The sequence below is a fragment of the Garra rufa genome, chromosome 1, assembly GCF_049309525.1.
Source record: "Garra rufa chromosome 1, GarRuf1.0, whole genome shotgun sequence".
Taxonomy (NCBI): domain Eukaryota; kingdom Metazoa; phylum Chordata; class Actinopteri; order Cypriniformes; family Cyprinidae; genus Garra; species Garra rufa.
The window spans coordinates 102685530-102701800 of record NC_133361.1 but is presented as its reverse complement, the minus strand read 5'-3'; the positions used below and the strand labels follow the sequence as shown (position 1 = coordinate 102701800).

General features: G+C 38.3%; 1 protein-coding gene across 1 annotated transcript; it reads left to right on the top strand.

Annotated features, from left to right (window-relative positions):
- The first annotated feature begins 2110 nt into the window (after window positions 1-2110).
- Window positions 2111-15278, top strand: LOC141341036 (uncharacterized). Its single transcript, XM_073846176.1, has 2 exons — window positions 2111-2395; window positions 13234-15278. Exons 1-2 carry the CDS (start codon window positions 2164-2166, stop codon window positions 14487-14489), a joined length of 1488 nt encoding a protein of 495 aa, XP_073702277.1. The 5' UTR covers window positions 2111-2163; the 3' UTR covers window positions 14490-15278.
- Window positions 15279-16271: the final 993 nt, after the last annotated feature.

The window sequence follows — 16271 nt, the reverse complement described above, 5'->3', positions numbered from 1 at the left end:
TTGCTTACATAAAAGAACATTACCACTGAAATCAGTAAGATCAAATACAGACCATATTATCATTTCCATCCAATCCTTACAGAAGATTTGTTCATTTTCAGTGTGGATCTGTTATTAATGACTTATGTTTGTAAATAAATTTCAAACAACTGAAAACTGAAATCTTAATATGTCACTTTTTGTATTATAATCATATTTTAGCACAGATTATATAACAATAAAAAATAATAATAATCTGGGGAAATGTAAATCATATTTCATTATAAATAAACTTCTTTAGTGGTAAATAGAAACTGACACAAATATATTTTTGTGTCCTCATTTGCCCCAATAGCAAAAGAAAAATAAAATGACAGTGTTTCGATGATTTTCCAAATGATGAATAAATAAATAAATACACAAACAAAATGACAAGAGATTGATTACAATAGTCAAAAGAGTGATAGATCAAATTTGCCATCACATCCTCTTTGTAACAGTTACACAGCAGCATTAACTAGTTTAATGTGAATTTAATGACAATGTATAAAACAGAAAGTATAATGTTATAAATGTACATTTAAAAATAGAGAAAATATTAATAGATTTACAATATTAATGTGGCCTGTATGTGGATGATAAAACAAACAAAAACAAACAAACAAAAAACTGTATGATTATACATGAAAAATGTGTACATCATTCCACCTAAACACACCACCCATGTTACACACAGTTCACATTTGAACCTCTTTTAAACATATTAAGCGGCAAACAGACTAAAGATAACAGTATACACTTTACACAGTATATTCGTGAACACTTGGGAGAATAAACAAAACTCACTGCGATTCAAAACTTTGGATTCACAAATGTGTTGAATTTGAGACGTGTCCTCAATCTCCCCTCTTAACAGCATCCAACACAACAATTACTGCATGTTCTTTCTATACATATAATAAAGTGCATTATTTTACATTATAACAGCCTTCAAAACATGTTCCGAAATAATTTACGCTCAATCTCCGTTCGATAAGGCTCAAATCCTCTCCCCCACCGGAGATCTCTCGCATGCAGCAGCAAAGATACAAAACGAATTCATTCGTCCACTCTGTTCATTCACGCATTACACACAGGTGAATTATATCCAATTGACAGTTTTATTAACTATTTTCTCCTCCCTTGTAGCTGCTGCTTCTAGCGCTCTTTCTGTTTTCCTCTCTGACTCAATCTCACTCTCGTGCATACACTTAAACTCTTAAACAAGTACACAAGTAACTGCATCACGGAGAAATCTTAAAGGGGAAAATCACCAGGATAATTAAATATTGGGCTACTCCTGCCCCGGTTAAATTAATACCTTTAGAAAAGCATCATCATATGGGTACGAAATTCTATTCTATATGCAACATTTTTATGATATATTTGTGATTCCAGAGAGCAGTGCACGAACTGGACTTTTATTTTGGTCCGGTGATGTGACGTCATAAAGATGCGCTGCGCTCCTCATCTGTTGTGAGTCACCTGAAGAAAGGTTTGTGGTTTCAACGTTTTTGTATCAGTGCACACTGTTACATCATTTAATGCATTTACAATAATACAATTAATAAATGCATCATTGTTAAATTTGATGTTGTAATGTTTTATTTAATGTTACTTAAAAGTTAGCCTTTAGTAACAGAGAAGGTGCGTTCCGTTTTGCCCCCTATATCATGAATCAATCGAGTGATGATAAGAAGTGATGAGAAAGACTCGAATCATTTGATTCAAATCATTTGTGAAACGGTTCAGTGATTCGAAACGGTCGATTCAGTGGCACGCGGACTACAAACGACAACAACAAACACAAACGAGTGAATGACAACCGAGAACGATTTCATGAACGTGTAATATACAAATAATATACAAATAATTAAATACCAAATATAACTCAAAATAGCATACGTACATAACGTTCTAATTAACTGTAATTTATTTATATTTTATATATAAGTCTATTAACTCTGACTGTCTTACTAGTGCATTGACTAGTGAACTAGGAGCTGATTGAGACTCACACAGAGATTCAGTTTGCATTGATTTTTCTTTTTATTAATTATTCTCATCTTAAACAGGACAAAGTGTTCAAACACACAGAAAAACTCCTGGAGAATCAACAGAGATCCACGTAACACTATTATAAAGATGGCATTTATTAAAGAGGAGAGTGAAGACATGAAGATTGAAGAAACATTGAAACACGAAGATACTGAGGAACAAACAAAGATGGAGTTTATTAAAGAGGAGAGTGAAGACATAAAGATTGAAGAAACATTGAAACACGAGGATACTGAGGAACAAACAAAGATGGAGTTTATTAAAGAGAAGAGGGAAGAAGCATTTAAAGTCACACAAGAAGATACTGAGGAACAAACAGGTTGGTTTTTATTCTCAAAGCTGAAATTAAAGATATTAATGAATAATGTCAAACAAGTGTAGAAATGTTGAGACATTCGACAGAAAAAAAGCAAACCTTGAAATGTGAGTAGTCATATTTGCCTAATGCATGCTGTCTACGAACAGAACAAAATAGGAGAAAACAGCGTCTTACATTAAAAAAAGCACAAAGAAGCAAGAAGCTACATTTAGTTGTAATTATGTGAGGTGTAAGATTGTAATGTATAAGTTGTACACCTCTATATCTTGTGTGCGTGTGTGTGTGTGTGTGTGTGTGTGTGTGTGTGTGTGTGTATATTTTTAAAGGAGAGAATAGAGGTGAAGGAGCAAAATATAAAATAAATAAAGAGATAAAGAGAAGAAATTAAGAAAATAATTCAAATAATATCAATACAATTAAGTAGAAAAAATAGATGACCGCTTTTCAGGAGCATCAGAGGGGAGCAGTAGGTATTTCTGACATGCAAAATGCCACTTTTATTATAAAAACAGTTAAATGTGAGTAAATGGTCAAATGACATTAAGTTACCTTTGTGCTGGTAAAAGTTTCGTTTGTACTGCTTCGGTTTTTAAATTATTATATATTACATTATAGGCGATGTCATCACCAGCCCCCCTACACGCTCCAAACTGACCCAAAATATGCTCAATCGCTATTCGGCGAGTACTTGAAAGTACGTACCAATCCGATACCATTTTCTTAAACAAGATATAAGTTATTCCCGCTTGTAAATCAGAATCCAGTTCTTCTTCGCTGCTCAAAAGAAAAAAATACAAATATGCTAGCAGTATGTCCGCTGTTTAGCAGTAAGACTAACGCCTGTTTCACACATACTCCGTCTGCAGTGCGTATGCGTTGCGTATTTTTTTCCGCACCCATGTTAACGGATCAGAGCGTTCACACTGCGCGCGGTTGCTGTCCGTCAGTGCGTTCCAGATGCGGTGCGTTTGCAGCAGTGAAGCGATCGTTTAGGCACAGAGTCTATTTTTGCTGTGCTGGAATCCGGAACAGCAGATTGTTTGTGGGCAAAATGAACATGGATTGACATTAAATTGTAATAAATTCATAATTTACGCACAATTAATGTGTGATACTTTGTACACAGTAAATTAGTCAAATAAATCCAATAAAGAAATAAATAAATAAAAAAAGGAAAATACATAAATGAGCACAGTACTTCTATAAAACTTGCATAATGCGATCAGATATGTTTTTTCCCTACAAAAATTACTTTTTATATCGTTGGAGGAAGAGGGGGAGTTTAATCGCATCTGCCAATCACGTGGCGGAACTACAACTACTCAAAACAAGGTGACATGGACGACACTCGTCTAATCGTGGAGGTGGAAAAATACAGAATTCTGTACGATCCGCAGAATTCGTTGTACAAAGATTTGATTGCGAAGGAAAGGGCATGGGAAACCGTTTCTTCGGCTATTGGTGTGAATGGTAAGTTTTCAAATCTTTATTTCTTAAGTGCCATGTTTACGTGTACTTACACTTGCTTCAGCAACTATCATTATATATAAGCGTAATGACTGTAACATTATGCTATTTATGTGTAGGTTTTTCAACATGAATACAAACTGTTGGGCCTATATGTTGTTCGTGAATACAGTAGTGTTTCTCTTTTTATTTATATTCAAGTTTACAATTGTCATAGTCATACATAAATGTTATGTCTAATTAGTATGCCAGATGTAATTTATAAAGGGCTGTCAATAAAGTAGTTCGTTAAAGTTTAAGTGTACATATAAGTGTTAAAATTGTATTCTTCTAATTTTACATGACAATGTATAAATATCAGTCGTTTCAATTGATAGTGTTATATGAATTATTAATATAGAAATGCATATCTTAATATAGTGTACATATCTTTAATATAATACATATTATTACTTCATATTATCAATTTACATGGATATATTCATACTCATATTTACTTTATATTCAGGCAGACAACTATATGAGAAGTTATAAATTCAGATATACATCAATGTATTCATATTTTATCCAAATGTTTCCTGTATTTAAAAAAAAAAAAAAATGCTTTCAATATTTCATGTTAAGAAACAGTAAACCTGTGTGGTTTAACATTACAAACAAAATGAGACAAGAGCTGCATAAAATTTTTATTTTTTACTCCACACAAAAATAAAACTATTTACAAGTCTAAATGCCCTGTATGTTCAACACAGGACTACATTTAGGTCCTTTGAGAAGGTTAAAACAAGTCAGATCATCTGCTCTTGCCAGGAAACTCTGCCTTCTGGGGAGTTGAAAAATGTACAAAGCCTCTCGCGAACATCATAGGCTTCCCTGCATCCCCTGTTGCCACCCATATTTCTCACAGGTGGTAGCACTTCCCCTCTTTCTTCAGCTTCATCCAGCCACCTTTGGTTGTCTGAAGGATTCAGGAGAAAATTGTGTAGAATGCAGGCTGCAGTGACCACCGAATCAGCATTTGATGGCTTCACATTCATCTTTGTATGGAGTACCCTCCATCTAGATGAAAGAATGCCAAAGGCACACTCGATAACCATCCGTGCCCTAGACAACCTGTAATTAAAAATGCGTCGCCATTGAGGAATTTGCTTCCCAGGAAATGGCCTCATCAAGTATGTCTTGAGGGGAAATGCTGCATCTCCCACCATGGTGAATGGCATTGGCCCTTGCGCTCCAGACCCTGGCAAAGGGCAGTCTGCAGGCACAGACATCTTTTTGGCCTCCATTGCTTGTCCAAGTGATGAACCACTATACACACCTCCATCACTTGTTCGTCCAAAGTCACCCACTTGTAGAAACGTAAATCTGTACTCTGCATCAGCCAGTGAGAGGAGGACAATAGAAAATGTTCCCTTGTAATTAAAATACAAGCTCCCCGAATGTGCTGGTGCCACTAAGTTGATGTGTTTTCCATCGATAGCACCTATGCAATTTGGAAAATTCCATTTCTCCCAAAATTTGGAAGAAATATTTCGCCACATTTCCTCTGATGGTTTTGGAAACTGTGATTCCATCATTTTCCGCTCAATTGCTCTGCATGTCATCTGCACAGATTCAGCCACTGTGCTTATCCCGAGCCTATACTGAAATGCTAGGCTGCTGAAACTTTCCCCTGTGCCAAGGAATCTGTGAACAGAAGAAAGAATAATGTATTAAACTAAACATGTATTTTCTATTTCAGTAACTGAATGTAAGCGGCGATGGAGGCTGTTAAGAGACGCCTTTGTAAGGTGTAAAAAACAAAAGAAAATGCCTAGTGGCTCTGCTGGTGGCACTGTGAAGGTGTGGAAATATGAACGGGTGATGTCTTTCCTGTTGCCACATATGCAGGTCAGAAGGTTAGTATGTGTCAAATGTTGACATTATAACTGCACAATGACATAGAAACAATACTTGTGGTAAAATTTCTATAGTATAAATTTTTAAAAATGGTTCTAAATGCATAGCTATATTACATCGTACGTGCACATTTATCACACCTGTTGTTATTTCAGTTCAAAAACCACTTTGCAGCTGGAGGATGAACCAGTGGACATGAGTGTGGTGGATGAGGATGTAGATCCAGAGATATGCCAGCTAAGCAGATCACAAAGTCCCTTCACTGATATGCAAAGGCCAGTAACACCTGCACTGGAAAGTGAAATATCTTCAACCCCCACACCATCCCTGGCCACATCTACTCCTTCAACATCAACACAATTACCTTACACCCCCGTCCTACACCCCAGAGTGCAGACAATAAGGAATGAAGGTCGACAGAGACAAAAAAGGAGAAGAGTTGATTCACCCAGTCCAACAGAACAACAACTTCTGGATATTATAACTCAACCAACAACTACTGCACCACCTCATGTACCAAGACAGGAGGATGAGATGTATTACTTTGCACTCAGTTTAGTGCCTAAACTAAGCAGGCTTCATCCGAGGAACCAAAATAGGGCACAGATCCATATCCTCAGTTACCTATCAAATTTAGAGTTAGAGGATGAAAATCAGCGTCAACAAGCCACACAAGCCGGCCCTGTGTTCTCACGTACCCAAACACCAGGTTTTCAGCCAATCCACCCCAGTACCTCCTGCCACGATGTCCAGACCCATCACCCACACCATATCACACCTCCCCCAACTACATCCTACCATCAGCATGGATTAGAACAGGACTCTGGTCCTGTGTATCATCAGTTACCTTAGTTTTATACAGTTCTTAGTACACTACACTTATTAGCTTATTGTGAATTATTATGTTTGCAATATTTTAATATTTGTTTATGTTGGTTATGCCAATAAGTTATTACTTTGTTCTTCTTAAGGTGTGAAGTGTTGCTGTTAATCTTCCTTATATGTACAAAGTTTTACCATATGTGCAAGACTGCATTATGTTTGAATATTCAGATATATGTCAACATATGTGTATGTTCACACCTATACTAAACTTATATATAAGTACAGTTTTTATAACTACAGTTGTTGAACATTTTTGTTGTGACATTTTCAAAATATGCAAAATAAATAATTTTTAAAAAATTAAAGAAACATATTGCGTTCAATTTATTACTATACATATTCATTCGTATTCAAGCTGTTCTTACCTCAGTGTAACAGCAAGCCTCTGTTTGGGTTCGATGGACAACCGAAAAGTTGTTGTTTGTCTTGTGATGTCTGCTCCAACAAAAGTAAGAACTTGATCCATTTGCTCTGTAGACATTCTGAAGTATTTCATGTGCCGGTCACTGTCAAGACGAAGTTCTGAGACAAGGTGGTGATATGCTCCAAGTTGTCTTCTCCGCTGGTTAAGTGGGTGAACCCACACTCGTCTCCTTCTTCTCCTTCGTAACAACATATAGAGCGCGACCACCTTTCTCTTGTCAACAACACGCACTACATGCAAAATAAAGAGAGCTAATCTAAGCATTTATAAGCATTCACATTTACAAAACACAGAATGGGAAACTACTTACCCATTGTTGTATTGGTTTTGCATAAAATCGAGGATTGAACCGGCGTCAGTAGCGCACTGCAAAAACGTGTCCTGTGTGAAAGCACAATGACCGCTTCCTGCTTCTGCACCGCATACGTAACGCACACGGACTGCATACGCACTGCATACGGAGTATGTGTGAAACAGGCGTAAGACTGGACCAACCAGCCAGTAAAATGGCGACATGTCTCATATGTTACGCAGTGCGGAAAACACAGAAGGAATTGCGGAATCCAGTCATTAAATGGAATTTACAGTTTAACGCGGAATGTCCCAGAATTTGTCAAAGTTTGGATGCATTAATCAAAGGTAGGTCATTACACTTAAATCAAATCGCAATATGGACTAATACTAATCTGCAAACGGAATGTTTAAATATGAATTATGTGTGGCTCTGCGTTAATGATTTCAGATAGGAAACATCAAACGGCACGCAAAACTAACACGATACGTTTGAGCATCTCAGCACATACCGTTTATCAACATGGACCGCAACGCAAACAAACTTGCACGAACCTCGAACAGCTTTGTTCGGGAGCTAATGTTGATTTTGCGACACTGTTACTGCTGCGAGATCCAGTGAGAAGTGTTTTAAATTGCCGCACAATGAATAAGGTTGATGTGAGATCTAGTGAGAATCTTTCAAATTAGTGATGGGAAGTTCAGATAATTTTACCAACTCGGATCTTTGAGTCTCGTTCAGCAAAATGAATGAATCTTTTTTTCAAGTAATTTCGTTAATTTTACCAAAATATAGTTAAAAAGTTTCCATAACACACGTACTGCTTACACAAACGTTGATCACACTACAAACAAGACAAAACTATAACGCTATTAGAAACGGAAAAGATTAATTCATTGTTTACCTGGATCTTCGGTCTATGATTAGCTCCCTCACCTCTGTCCGGGTTTGAGTCGTTTGTTCATCACGTGACAGCCCCATAAGCTTAACCTATGCTGCCTGAGCCGGAAACAGAATTGATTAGTTCATCTCTCGAGTCTTCGGGTTTGAGTCGTTTGTTCATCACGTGACAGCTCCATAACCTTAACCTATGCTGCCTGAGCCGGAAACAGAATTGATTAGTTCATCTCTCGAGTCTTCGGGTTTGAGTCATTTGTTCATCACGTGACAGCCCCATAAGCTTAACCTATGCTGCCTGAGCCGGAAACAGAATTGATTAGTTCATCTCTCGAGTCTTCGGGTTTGAGTCGTTTGTTCATCACGTGACAGCTCCATAACCTTAACCTATGCTGCCTGAGCCGGAAACAGAATTGATTAGTTCATCTCTCGAGTCTTCAGGGTTCTGCTGTGTATTCAGCTGTTACTATGGAAACCATAATATTTCAGCGCTCCAAAAATACTAGTTTATTAATAAATAATTTGAATATCTCAAACTTTTCCCCTCCACATTCATGGTAATTACTTTAGCTGGGGCTTTGCGGCCAGTTTAAAGTGCCCCTATTATGCCATTTTAAAGGTAGTTAATATTGTTGTAATAGTCTCTTAAAACAGGTTTACATGTATGCAAGTTCAAAAAACACTTTAGTTTTCTCCAAAATTAGATTTATTTTTACCCCGTTTCTAAATGATTCGTAAACGACTCGTTTGAAGCAGTTCGAAGAATCAGTCTCTCTAAACCCCTCCTTTCAGTGAGCCCTCACTGCTGTGATTGGTCAGATGGTGCAGTCCTTCTGGATTGGTCTACCGCTACAGCGCAAAAACGAAACGCCCATTGGCATAACTGAATGACAGCTGCGGAGACCTGTTAATGCATAGAAAAGATAGCCTCGATTTTACCCTATCAATTCGAGCCGGAGTCTGACGATGAAACTGTTGAAGTGTCACATCGACAAGAAACTGTTTTGCAAGCACGACCAGAGCAGGACGTTTCTCAGTGGGTGTCATGTTACAATTTGCTTTTGTAAGCGAACCGGACACATCTCTACGTTGTGAACTTCAACACTGTACAATCCATAACACTGCGTTAAGCCATGTTTATCATTATCATTACTTAAACTAATATGGCAGACAGACAGACAGTCAAGCTGCATCAATCACAAGACTTTTTAGACTACATTGCACTCACAGCTGAACAACAGAACTACAGAAACGCAAGTTAGCCGGTTACCAAGACATGTGCGGGGTTGTTACACACCATAACGTACACAAAGACGTATTTTGAACGATCGCTAGAAAATACAATTATTAATCATACTTACAGGTAAAAGTTCAGAGGAGCAAGCCGGTCCAAATAAACTGGGCACTGATCCATTTTTTAAAAACAAGCGTTTGGTGAATCTCGCGTTGTAACGTTACTCCCCAAGATTAGAAAAGCAGTCATCAGTAAAATGACGCGAACACAACACAGGATTGGAATTGGACTGCTGAGGTGTTGAAAAAATTAATGTTAACCACTCATTCTTGATAGTTTCATCTTTCGGAAGGGCATACAAAACAAATTCACTCTCACAGGCTGTCACAGCACAGGGCGTCTTCTTGACATGATATAATCCACTTGAAAATGGTAGGCCTACTGTTTGTGGGCGGGCAAGTTGTTCGCGAAATTAAACGTGGGCGGACATTACGCAAATGTGTAGCTCGTGACGTGTGGCCGTTACAGAAAAAAGATTCGAATTGCTGACGACTCGTTTAGGCGAATGTGAGCCGACTCTTTTTTTTGTTAGACAAAAACTTTATTTATAGTGCACTGTCGGCGTCACAACTTTGCAGATAGTTTATGTTCACATACAGCTACATGACACACTACATGAAATATCATATTTGAAAAGGCATAATAGGGGCACTTTAAGCTTACTGCGTGCATTAGAACGCAGAACTCTGCTGAAGGCACTTGTTAGCGGGACACTAAACACCTCCACCGCGGAATAAATAGCAGAAACACTGTATTTTATGCTTGTTAGTGTGTTTTTCTTCAGATATTTGTCTTTTCTCTTTATTACGACAGGTGAGTTGTTGTAAATTGTTAAGCACTGTGTTTTCATAGCATTCAAAATGTGGAATCGTGTGATTTAAAAAATAAATTTTGCGGAATTAGTGGTGTTAGCGCCTTTTGATAGCACTGCTCTGTAACAACTCTTACATATTGGCTTGCTTGTGTACTTTGGCTTTTCATGTTCATTTGTTTCATATCCTAAATATTTCCAGATAGCACTCCTGCTGTGTTCTTTATCAAACAAAGGCGGTCGCGGGGCGCCGTGCTCACCTTTCTGTTCGCTTCACTTGAATAAGAGGAGACAGGCACTGCGGTCACGTGTGGTGTAGAAGTGAAAGTGACATCTCAGCTAGTATCGATACTTCGGGAAATTAGTATTGGTATCGTTCAGATATTTCAGTATCGATATTTATCAAAATATCGATATTTTTGACAACACTACTAGCTACTTGAGTACTTGTTCCATCGGATACTTTTTTACTTTTTTTACTTGAGTACAGATTTTGGGTACTCTACCCTCCTCTGTTGATTAGTTAATCTCTCGAGACTTTGGGTTTGAGTCGTTCATTCATAGTTGCGCAATTGCGCATGCGCAACTGAATGAATCTCTCCCCGGGACGACTCGTTCTTCCCAAGTCACATTAAAGATTCGTTCAAAATGAATGAATCGTTCAAGAACGAACCATCACTATTTCAAATTCTGCCCAGAATTCTCTGTTATAAACAGGGCTGGTGTATGTCAGAAAACCAGATTAGTACATTTTTCACGGAGGTACAGCACCGCAGATTTAAGCTCCAAACGTAATCAAAACTCAACTGCTTGTAGCTTTCAAGTAACACTTCAGACCTTGTTGTTCAGGTGTGTTTGATTAGGGTCGAAGCAAAACTGCAGGGCTGCAGCTCTCCAGGACCGACGTTCACCACCCCTGCTCTCGGGGTCTCTTATGTATTCAGCACATCTCACTTCACATTTAATTGGTATAAAAAAAAATATTGCCAGTTATCTTTTAAAGGACATGTTTTGTATGATGTGTTTTGGGGTATTTTGGGGTAGTTTAGCTCAACCCAGATCAAACACATCTGAACCAGTTAATTAATCACTTAATTAGAGAAACATGAAAAACATGCAGTGTTTATGGGCCTCCAGGAACACTCCACTTTTTTTTGGAAATGGGCTCATTCTTTAACTCCCCCCGAATTAATCAGTTGAGTTTTACCGTTTTGAAATCCATTCAGTCGTTCTCCTGTTGAACCGGTTCTTACGAACAGTTCGTTTTAAAGAACCGGTTCAAAAAAACGGTTCACCAGGCTGGGACTCAAGTCAACATTCACTTAAAGTTAGTAGCTAATAACTTAAACAAAATTTTGGTCTGACAAGTTTCTGACAATTACGTTTTGCATCTAAGCACCCATATACAGTTACATGCAGTGATCATATGAGAAAGTCTTGATATAACAAATTATAAGATCAATTAATTCTAATCAGAAACACGATCAGCTTACTATGCACATGGACAATCCATAAAGATTTATGTGTTATAAATATACGTTTCACCAGATCCCCTCATTCAAGTCCTCAGTTAACTGCTCATAGCATTAGCACAGAGACAGTAGTAAAAAAGAACTAGTTCGGTTCAGATGGAGTCAGTCATAGCAGGAGGTTGTTTATGTTTGGCAGCTGCACGAGTCACACATGCGCACAGTATCAGCTCATCGATTCTCAAATCGGACGCGTCCGAAAGAAACCAGTTCTCGTTCAGTGTACTGGTGATCCGACAACCGCTTCATGCGCATCATCAGCTCTCTTTTCACAGCCGTTCAAACACTGTTTGAGTAACTAAATAACTCGGGAAATTGGTTTATTACGAATCAGCGGGTGTGTCGGGCACGTTAAAAAGTAAGAAACTTTAAGTAACTTGTGGATTAGTGCTTACTGGAGACACGAACTGTTTCAAACAATTCAGTTCGATTTGGTGAACTGGTTCGACCGGTTTACTAAGAAGATCTGGTGAAATAGAACGATTCGTTCGCGAACCGGACATCACTAATCACTTTTAGCATAGATTAGCATAGATTATTGAATCCTATAAGACCAATATAGCATCAGCGGTGTATACAGCTTGTGATATTCCAGCTAGGTAACTCCCAATGTGACCGGCTTTTTGAAATTGTGATCGAACATCAGGCACTGCTTGATATTACTGCGCCTGCTGCATCTGTATTACGGCAGCAAACATCCTTGACTCTTACGCCGGAATGGGAGTGTAGTTCTTATCGGCCTAGAAAATCGCAGCTTTACGTTTTCCACTGATCTTAGGACACAAAATAACTACAAAACATTCAATTTTTAAATAGGACAAATATCAAAACTCACTGGTCATTTTTGAACACAATGCTATATTGTTGTCATAGGATTCAGTGATCTATGCTAAGCTATGCTAAAAGTGATATTGCCAGAACAGGAGAACGGCTGAATGGGGGGTTTTTAATAAAACCTCAGAAATAATTATTGTGTGATGAATTTTTAATTTTGAAGGTTGAGTGGGGAGTTTGTCCCTTTTCCTTTATTTTTCCTCTCCTCTCTTAAATTTATTGCATTTGATCCCCTAGGAGACATAAAATATGGTACATCATAATTGAGATCAGTCAATATCTAGGTTTCCTAATATATTATAAGATTGAATAAATTGTACAGCAGCCAGCTTTAACTCTATAGGACACCAGCCGACCATGATCAAGTATGGACACCATGAAATGAGATCTAGCATACATGCATTACATACAGTATCTATACAATATCAATACAGTATGTTTTGGTGTTACCTCCTTTGTGGCATTAAAGTGGGATTAACTTTCATTTCTTTGTTTTCCCACCTTAGGCCCAACAGCACTAAAAGAGGAGAGAGAAGTACTGATTGAAACTGAAGAGAAAGATCAGTATGAGAATCCTCATGATTTCATAACTGGAGAAAAATCATTTTGTTCCTTACAGTCAGAAAATATTTCTGCACAAAAAAGAGCTCAAAAGATAAGAACGAATGAAAAAGGAGAATTTAAAGTCCACAAGAAAATTCACACTGGAGAAAGGCGTTTCATCTGCCAACAGTGTGGAAAGAGTTTCACTCGAAATAGTAGCCTTAAAGACCATATGAAAATTCACACAGGAGAGAAGCCTTTCATCTGTCAACAGTGTGGAAAGAGATTCATTCAAAAAGGAAAACTTAAAGACCACATGAAAATTCATACTGGAGAGAGGGGTTTCATTTGTCAACAGTGTGGAAAGAGTTTCTCTCGAAATGGAACCCTTAAAGACCACATGAGAATTCACACAGGAGAGAAACCTTTCATCTGTCAACAGTGTGGAAGGAGTTTCAGTGAAAATAGAAACTTTAAAAGACACATGAGAATTCACACAGGAGAGAAACCTTTCACCTGCCATCAGTGTGGAAAGAGTTTCAGTCAACAAGCAGAATTTAAAGTCCACAAGAAAATTCACACTGGAGAGAGGCGTTTCATCTGTCAACAGTGTGGAAAGAGTTTCACCCGAAATGGAACCCTTAAAAGGCACATGAGAGTTCACACAGGAGAAAAACCTTTCATCTGCCAACAGTGTGGAAGGAGTTTCAGTGAAAATAGAAACCTTAAAAGCCACATGAGAATTCACACAGGAGAAAAACCTTTCATCTGCCAACAGTGTGGAAGGAGTTTCAGTGAAAATACAAACCTTAAAAGGCACCTGAGAGTTCACCCTGGAGAGAGGCCTTACGCCTGCAAACAGTGTGGAAAGAGTTTCCATATAAAATTACAACTTACAAACCACATGAAAGTTCACACTGGAAAGAAACCCTTCACCTGCCATCTGTGTGGGAAAAGTTTTAATCGAAAACAAACCCTTTATACACACAGGCGAATTCACATTTTAGAGAACCTTTTTACCTGCCAGCAGTGTGGAAAGAGTTTCTCTAGTAAAAGATACCTTAACATTCACATAAAAGTTCACACGGGAGAGAAGCATTTCATCTGCCAACAGTGTGGAAAGTGTTTCACTCTAAAAGAAAATCTTGACAGGCACATTAAAATTCACAATAGAGAGAAGGCTAACAGATCCCCAAAGTGTGGAAAGAGTTTCAACTAAAATGTGTAAGACAGTTCCGGTCCTTGATTCTGATTGGTTGAACCACATCTGAAGTTGTTGTAAATTACTCTAAAACCCGACATTCTTTGTTGCTGATGTGTTTGCTTGGAGAAAAAACAACAAATGATCACAGACCCGCTTCACCCAATCCAACACTGGCTGCCTTTTTGTCTACAAATGGTCTTACTATGGCAACCAGGACTTCTGTGCCAGACCAGATAAACTTGATGACTCAAAAGTATGTAGAGAGAATCTTTTTTAACTAATACTCTAAAAAATGACACATATCTCTATCTCTCTCAGCTCTTCATTCTTCTTCACTTTCCACCTTGGAAGAAACTCCCAATCACCACAGAGTCAGGACACATTTGGAATTCATCGCTCTTCAAACTCAGAAAAATATAATCAAGTCCAAAACCTTGAAACCATGAAGACTTTCATCCAAGACTTCATTCAGACACTCGTCAATGACCAAGGGAATGCAAGTATCAAAAAACTTTACCCAACAAACAGAGGTTTAGTTTAAGTTGTAAACACTGTTGTAAAATGGCACTGATGGTTTCATTCAGGTGGTAAACTAACTCTTTCAATAGCCATAATTTTCTTCATAAGTTTCTCGATTGGCTCCATTCATCCAGTCTGACTTGCCCTTCCTCCATGTATGAGTGATTGTCAAGTCAAGTCAAGTCAAGTTTATTTATACAGCGCTTTTTACAATACAAGTTGTGTCAAAGCAACCTTACAGTATTAAAATAATAAGATAAAATGACAATAAAAGTGCAAAAGTTCCATATTGCAGCAAAGTCAAATTGGAGAGGACTCATCTGGTTCCCGTGGCCTTGTGCCGGTGGCTTTTAGGGTAGGAGTTCTTTCTGATGATCTGTCCCTGGGGCTCATCTAGTTGACACGGTATCCGCTGACATTCGGCTGTAGGTGTTTATCCACCTCTTGGTTTGGACTGGATCCGGGGGACTGCAGTGACCATCTGATCTGGATACGGACTGGATCTGGTGGCTATGGCGACCTGGGAATAAGAAACAAACAGACTAATATTAATGTAGATGCAAGAGTTCCAAGTTGCCACAAAATCAGATTGGAGAGGACTCATCTGGTTTTCGCAGTCTTGCGTCGGTGGCCGTCTAGGTGATGGGGTCTTCACTGATGATCTGTCTCTGGGGCTCATCTAGTTGATGTGGTCTCTGCTGACATTCAGGGCTGTAAAGGATATCTCTGGGTGCTGATGGGTACAGACTGGATCCGGGGGACTGCAGTGAACGTCTGATCTGGATACATGATCGGTGGCTACGGTGACCTCGGAATAAGAAGGAAAGATACTAGTATTAGCGTAGATGGCATTCTTCTTCTGATGCAACGAGTACATCAGGTGTTTTAGGAAGTGTCCCTGGTTCCGGTTGACCTAAATAATGCAGCCTAACAATCCTTTAACGGATTTGGATTGTGAAATGTATTAAGTGTAGGCCAGGTTAAAGAGATGTGTCTTTAATCTAGATTTAAACTGACAGATTGTGTCTGCCTCCCGAACAGTGTTAGGTAAATTGTTCCAGAGTTTGGGCGCTAAATGTGAAAAGGACCTGCCGCCCGCAGTTGATTTTGATATTCTAGGTACTATCAAATTGCCGGAGTTTTGAGAACGCAGCGGACGTGAGGGACTATAATATGATAAGAGCTCGCTCAAGTACTTAGGAGCTAAACCATTCAGGGCTTTATAAGTAATTAGCAAGATTTTAAAGTCTATTGTATGATTGTTTGTTTCAATTAGTC

Bases quoted from the DNA above. Each gene is read 5' to 3' on its own strand.
- LOC141341036 (XM_073846176.1), top strand. From the start codon at position 2,164: ATGGCATTTATTAAAGAGGAGAGTGAAGACATGAAGATTGAAGAAACA. The intron at 2,396-13,233 runs GTTGGTTTTTAT...TTCCCACCTTAG, and splicing joins AGATACTGAGGAACAAACAG to GCCCAACAGCACTAAAAGAG.